The sequence below is a fragment of the Pseudochaenichthys georgianus genome, chromosome 7, assembly GCF_902827115.2.
Source record: "Pseudochaenichthys georgianus chromosome 7, fPseGeo1.2, whole genome shotgun sequence".
Classification (NCBI taxonomy): Eukaryota; Metazoa; Chordata; class Actinopteri; order Perciformes; family Channichthyidae; genus Pseudochaenichthys; species Pseudochaenichthys georgianus.
In genome coordinates, this window is record NC_047509.1 from 3,311,274 (window position 1) to 3,318,773 (window position 7,500).

At 47.0% G+C, this 7,500-nt stretch overlaps 1 protein-coding gene across 3 annotated transcripts in view; it reads left to right on the forward strand.

The window, feature by feature from the left end:
- The window catches only part of LOC117448995 (extracellular sulfatase Sulf-2-like), a 23,184-nt gene that overhangs the window by 1,093 nt on the left and 14,591 nt on the right, over positions 1–7,500 (forward strand). For all 3 annotated transcript variants that reach the window (XM_071203597.1, XM_034086307.2, XM_071203598.1), the window contains exons 2-3: positions 1–9; positions 4,293–4,422. The exon at positions 1–9 is cut by the window's left edge and continues 48 nt beyond it. In XM_071203597.1, coding sequence (XP_071059698.1) covers positions 1–9; positions 4,293–4,422 — 139 coding nt within the window. The remainder of the gene's footprint in view (positions 10–4,292; positions 4,423–7,500) is intronic.

The following is a 7,500-nucleotide window of genomic DNA, read 5'->3' on the forward strand; positions in this document are numbered from 1 at the left end:
GGAGAGAGGGTAAACACATCACTCATTAGGAATTATTTTCTATATTTTCTTAGCAGGCAAAGTGACCAACCTTTCTGAATTTCAAGACACTAAATATACAGTTGCAGGGGACAAAAATGTAATTTCAATACAGCATCCCAGGTTATACTATCGCACAGTCATAAACTTAATATTCTGCTTTCTCTCCCAAACTTTGAAGATAAATCTGCTCTAAAAAGAATCCCTTCCTGAAGCACGACTGTATAGTTATCCAGCCGAAACATCTCAACAAAAATAGAGGTCGTTTCCCTAAAAAGGACATCCCTCGCGTGTCCTCGTAAACAGGACAGTAAAACAGGAAGTGTTCCTTATTCTTTATTCCACTTCCAACAAAGTGTGTGTCCTCTGGAATACTAATGCTGCTGTGATAAAAACACAAATCACCGTCTACTTTAACTGCAAAAACAAAAATGCCTAAACTCCCCTCAGGGATCGATAAAGTGAACAAGAGTAATATATAATGTAAGTCTCACATCTGCTTACACAGCTGTATCCCTGCCACTAAACTACTCAAACTAATACATTATGCTTGAACACAGAGACAGAGGGATTTACAATGTGTACAGCATGCATTATGTCCTAGACCAGGGGTGTCCAAACTACGGCCCGGGGGCCAAATGTGGCCGCGGACCATTTTGAATCGGCCCTCAGCAAAATAAAAAAGTATAACGACTTAAGTATAATAAACTTCTGCTTATGGGTGTTACGAATGGGTGAAGCAGGTAGGACTCAAATGCAGAATAACGAAAAGCGAGCTTTATTAAATAAATTAAAGCTGTGGCAAAACAAGGCAGAATCCAAAATATCCAACACCAACGAGCAGCACAAGGAACACAGACCGTGGAATGACATGGAGGGGAAACAATGAACCGACATGGAGCACAGGGGAAGACTAGACTAAATACACAGAAGGGTAATCACAGAACAAGACACAGCTGGACAGGGGAGGAGAAACACAAGGACAACAGGTGAACACAATCGAGTAATCAGGGAGGGAAACAGACAGAAAGCAGACAGGCAGGAAACGGGGGTGAACACTTTACACAATAAGACAGGAAACCCAAAGACAAGAAAAACACCAACACAGACAAAACTACAAATGTGACATAACCTGAGAATCGTGACAGAACCCCCCCCTCAAGGGACGGATCCCAGACGTCCCAAAAAAAGGTCCAGCAGGGTGGGTGGAGGGGGACCAGAGGGAGGACACATAACTAGGGCCAAGAAAGGGTGGGTGGAGGTGGTCTGGGGCGAAGGCCACAGCGGGCAAACTCAGGGGCCGTGCATGAGGTTAAAAGCAGCGGCAGGAAGAGTCAGGGGGCCGGGCCCGAGGACGAAGACCGCGGCACTCAGGGGGCCGGGCTCGAGGGAGAAGACCGCGGCTCTCAGGGGGCCAGGCTCGAGGGCGAACACCAGACAGCTCCGGAGGCCGGGCAGGACCCTGTGTCGGCCGAACAGGAACCGGAGCCAGTGGGACAGGCTTCGGCAGGATCCCCCACGGAAGAGGACCAGTAGTTGGCAGGACCCCCGGTGAGACAGGTGATGGTGGGGCCTCCAACGGAACAGGACAAGGGGTTGGCAGGACCCCTGGCAGAAGAGTTGTCGGCGGGACCCCCAGAGGAACAGGACATAGTATTGACAGGACCCCCAGCAGGAGAGCAGTCGGCGGGACCTCCAACGGCACAGGACATAGGGTTGGCAGGACCCCCGGCAGAAGAGTAGTTGGCAGGACCCCCGGCAGGAGAGTAGTCGGCGGGACCTCCAACGGGACAGGACAAGGAGCTGGCAGGACCCCCGGCAGGAGAGTAGTCGGCGGGACCTCCAACGGGACAGGACAAGGAGCTGGCAGGACCCCTGGCAGAAGAGCAGTCGGCGGGACCTCCAACGGCACAGGACATAGGGTTGGCAGGACCCCCGGCAGAAGAGTAGTTGGCAGGACCCCCGGCAGGAGAGTAGTCGGCGGGACCTCCAACGGGACAGGACAAGGAGCTGGCAGGACCCCCGGCAAGAGAGCAGACAGCGGGACCTCCAACGGGACGGGACAAAGAGTTGGCAGGACCCCCGGCAGGAGCGTAGTCGGCGGGGCCTCCAACGGCACAGGACATAGGATTGGCAGGACCCCCGGCAGGAGAGTAGACGGCGGGACCTCCAACGAGACAGGACAAGAAGCTGGCAGGACCCCCGGCAGGAGAGTAGACGGCGGGACCTCCAACGGGACAGGACAAGAAGCTGGCAGGACCCCTGGCAGGAGAATAGACGGCGGGACCTCCAACGAGACAGGACAAGAAGCTGGCAGGACCCCCGGCAGGAGAGTAGACGGCGGGACCTCCAACGGGACAGGACAAGAAGCTGGCAGGACCCCCGGCAGGAGACTAGGTGGCGGGACCTCCAACGAGACAGGACAAGAAGCTGGTAGGACCTCCGGCAGAGGAGTAGTCGACAGGGCCTCCAACGGGACCTCCAACGGGACAGGACATGGAGTTGGCAGGACCCCCAGCGGAACCTCCAACGGACCAGGACATTGGGTAGGGACTTGAGACGTGACTCGAGAGGGGAACTAGAGACAGAACTCCAGAGGGGACTAGAGGAGGAACAAGAGGAGGGACTAGAGGAGGGAACTCGAGAGGGGAACTAGAGAGGGGACTAGAGGAGGGACTAAAGGAGGGACCTCGAGAGGGAACTCGAGAGGGAACTGGAGAAGTGACTAGAGGAGGGACTAGAGATGGGACTAGGGAATTGACTAGAGGCGGGACTTGAGTAGGAACTAGAGATGGAACTCGAGAGGTGACTGGAGAGGGAACTGGAGATGGGACTAGAGAAGGGACTAGAGAAGGGACTAGAGAGGTGACTAAAAGGGGGACTGGAGAAGGGACTAGGGAAGTGACTAGAGGAGGGACTTGAGAAAGGACTGAGAAAAGGTCTGAGGTTGGAACTGGAGCCGCTGGAACCGGAACAGAGGCCTGGACCATGGCTGTGTGGGCCAGGTAATTGAGCAAGGAAACATAGCTCTGCGGGCCGGTACTGGTGCATGGATCCATGGCTGTGGAAAGCGGAACTGAAGCCGGGATCATGGCTGTTGGAGCACGGGCTGGAATCCTGGCCCTGCGTCTCCTAGAGGCTTTTTGGAGACTCTGTGGGCCTTCAACAGGACAGTAGTTGGATCCCAGGAAAGGGTTAAAAGCTTGTGCCAATTCCTCAGGGCTACTTGTAAAGGTTTGTAGCCACTCCGGCAACAAGCTCCTGAGCCAGGGCTTGCGAGCAACCTCCCGGCGTGCCTCCTTCAAAGCAGCCTCTGTACCCCGTCTAGGTGAGGCGTTCTTCCAGGTGTAAAAAATGTACTCCAGAGAATACCCAAGACATTCCGCCTGTGGGGCCAAAACATCGAAATCTGCTGAGTCCAAATTTGGTCGGTTCATTCTGTTACGAATGGGTGAAGCAGGTAGGACTCAAATGCAGAATAACGAAAAGCGAGCTTTATTAAATAAATTAAAGCTGTGGCAAAACAAGGCAGAATCCAAAATATCCAACACCAACGAGCAGCACAAGGAACACAGACCGTGGAATGACATGGAGGGGAAACAATGAACCGACATGGAGCACAGGGGAAGACTAGACTAAATACACAGAAGGGTAATCACAGAACAAGACACAGCTGGACAGGGGAGGAGAAACACAAGGACAACAGGTGGACACAATCGGGTAATCAGGGAGGGAAACAGACAGAAAGCAGACAGGCAGGAAACGGGGGTGAACACTTTACACAATAAAACAGGAAACCCAAAGACAAGAAAAACACCAACACAGACAAAACTACAAACGTGACATAACCTGAGAATCGTGACAATGGGTACTTTATTAACATAAGCATTGTACTGCTTGAATATATATGTTCAAATATGTTACACAGTATTCATGTTTTTTCTAACAGCATTTTCAAGTATCAAGAATAATTTACCTACATTGGATTGCTTTTTCGAACTTATAACTTAACTTATGAGGCAATAAACCTCACCTCTAGTGAGTGGCCCAGCCCTTCATATATTTTCCTGTGTGTGGCCCTCTGTGAAAAAAGTTTGGACTACCCTGTCCTAGACCTTTAAAACAGTTAAAGTACAATTTTTATTTAGAAAACAATAGTGTTAGTAACGTGCCTTTGTTTGTGTGTGTGTGTGTGTGTGTGTGTGTGTGTGTGTGTGTGTGTGTGTGTGTGTGTGTGTGTGTGTGTGTGTGTGTGTGTGTGTGTGTGTGTACAGGAAGCTGCTGCACCAGCTGGTGGAGGGAAAGGAAGTGTCTCAGGAGGAAAACTTCCTTCCCAAACACCAGCGAGTGAAGGACCTCTGTCAGACAGCCGAGTACCAGACGCCCTGCCAGCAGACTGGACAGGTACTGAGACACAGAGTTCTTAGGTTTAATTCTACTCACAATCCTATTGCTTTACTTCTCTTACTGCATCTTTGTATCTTAATACGTAGCTACCGACAGAGGTGGGAAGTAGTGGAGTAAAAATACTTCGTTACTGTACTTAAAGGTCCCATGTCATGGCCATTTCTCCTGATCATAATTCCATTGTTGAGGTCTACTAAAATAGATTTATATTGTGCAATTTTCCCAAATCGCATTGGTTTCTCAAACAGCATCTCTGTATAGTATGTGTATTCGCTCTCTGTCCTAAAAGGCTTGTTGGAGCTCTAACAAGCTCCCTGCCCCCCCTCCCTATGAGCCCAGTGGCCGTCTGCGAGACAGTGAGACACAGTGAGACACAGTGAGACACAGTGAAACCCAGCCCGAACACACACCCGCATTCTGGCTGTGAGTCGGTGTGTGTGCTCACACACCGACTCACAGCCTCGCCGCGTCCCGCCGTCTCAGGGAGGAGAAATCGGCGGAGCTGCAGCTGAGAAAAGATTGAGTGTGTGTGTGTGAGAAAGTCTGCGGATTGGTCCATTTGGACCAATCCACGGATTCGGATCAGATGGTCACAGGTTCAAACCCCCACTGCAGTCAGCATGTCGTTGTGTCCCTGGGCAAGACACTTCACCCCAAATTGTATTGAGTATGTAAGTCGCTTTGGATAAAAGCGTCTAACAAATGACATGTAATCTAACAAATGACATGCAACTTAACGTAACGGCTCTGCGGACGTAACGTAACGGCTCCACGGATTGGTCCATTTGGGTCGTCGTTACGTCACTTAGTACCAGGAAGAAAAAGAGAAATCTCGAACGAGGCGTTCTGGGGCAGCATAGACAGGTATTCTCTGTGTTAGAGTTTTACTCGCTACAGGGTGTACTTTGAGGGTTTGTGACTCTGCAGACCGTTCACATGCAGAAAAACCTTCATAACACACAAGGGGACGGGTATTAACCAGAAAAGCATGACATGGGACCTTTAAGTACATTTTTCTGGTATCAGTACTTTATTTTCTGAGGACTTTTTAATTGTACTTCTTACATTTTTAAAACAAATACCTGTACTTTCTACTTCTCACATGTTGAACTCAAATACCTGTACTTTCTACTTCTTACATTTTCCAAACAGCTGGTTACTTTAGTTTGAATGTGTGTTTGGTGGCGTGATCATTATTCTTTAGAGTCATTGCGTGCCTATTGATTGAACACGATCCGTGTATCCATCACTTCCTGGTCTTCTCTAAAGAAGAGGGACCAATGGAAACGTTGTCATGTTGCTGTTGTTCAGCATGGAAACATTCATTAGCTAACAATGACATTATTGTTCTATTGATATAAAGGGAGGTCAGGTACTCTTTAAAGCAGCTGCTAGTTATGGGTACTTTTTACTGAAGTACATTTCAAAGCCCATACTTCTTTACTTTTACTTGAGTAAAGAAGTTTAGTCAGTACTTCTACTTTAGAGTATTTTTAAACACAAGTATCCGTACTACTTGAGTAAAGGATGTGTGTATTTTTGCCATTTCTGGCTACAGATCCTACACCTTCCTACTTCTTTACCCCACAACCATCACTTACTTTATCCCCAACTCCCTTCTTTACTCCACATCCCATTACACTTCTCATTATCCCATTATTTTACTGGATATGCCATCTATTTTCTCTTGATTCCTTTAACTTTACTCCCAATCATTTTCTTTCCAGACCTATTATTTCTTCCAGGTCTATCACTTTACTCCAGATACTTGTACTTTATATCAAATCCTTTTACTAGTTCTTTCAGTCCTGTTACTTTTCTCCTAACCCTACCTCTTTACTCCTGACCATATTACTTTACTAGTACATGTAATCTAGTACATTACTCCCAATCCTACTCCTTTCAAATACTATTGAATCGTATTACTTTTGATCCCTTGACTTTTCTCTCCTCATCTCACCATTACATTTATTCTGATCCCAACACTTTAATCTTGGTTCCATCAACTTTGTTCTGATCATACTACTCCTTATCCTTTCACTTTACTCACGATCATACTCATTCAAGTCTTGATACTTTACTCCAAATCCTTGTGCTTTACTTTCAGCCTGATCCTAATACTTTATTTAGTGGGAATGCTGATACAGTATTCCAACTATCTGTTATTCGACGCACAAAATTCTTTATTATTCCGCCGGGTTATTTTGCGCCTCTTCTTCTCCCACATTCCACATCGAGGAAACTCCTTTCAAACGTTCAGCTCGGTCGGGAATTGATGGCTATTACTTTTCTCATTCATAACTTTCATAATTCCAGAGATACATCCCATAATACACCACATTTTTTACATTGAAGTCAATGGAGAAACTCCTCAGACTTGAAAAATCTTCTTGCGACTTCAACTGCTCATACTTCATTCATACTTTCACTCAGAAACCTCATTCCAACTTTAAAATGTTACACATCTTTCTGACATTATTCATGTTAAACAACTTTTAAATCTGAAGTCTAAAATACTTTTAGAAATATTAAACATTGTTCAGACCTTGGTAAAGAGGCCTTCTTCAGATTTTAGAGTGCGTGATGTCACAGCTAGAGTGGAGGACAGATTTAATTTTGCCTTCATATTTTCTTTTAAACCTGCCATAATTCCCAAACCCTACATTCCTGAGACATCATTTTTCATGAGAAACGTAGGAAAACATCTCGTAGCTTGAAAAATAAAAAATAATTAAACAAAATGCCTCTTGAGGGCATGAAGTGACAAAAACGTTCAACATGTCTCCATTAAACCCCATTGTAAGTCAGCTTCATCTTTCCCCACCACAGCAGCCGCACACCTTTAGTTAATCTGCCAAAAAGGCCACATTATTAACCCGAAAGTACACAAAAAGTACACTTCAGATGCTCAGGTTCCTTGACATGCTTCACGCTTTGAAATTTCACCGATATCTGTTACGGTTCTTCAACAACACGTTCACATGTAAGAGGTTTATCTCTCATTCAGAACAATAAAAATGCTCTCCTATCACTGATTACTGCACATCACCATGGAAACCTTTGATCTCTGGACAC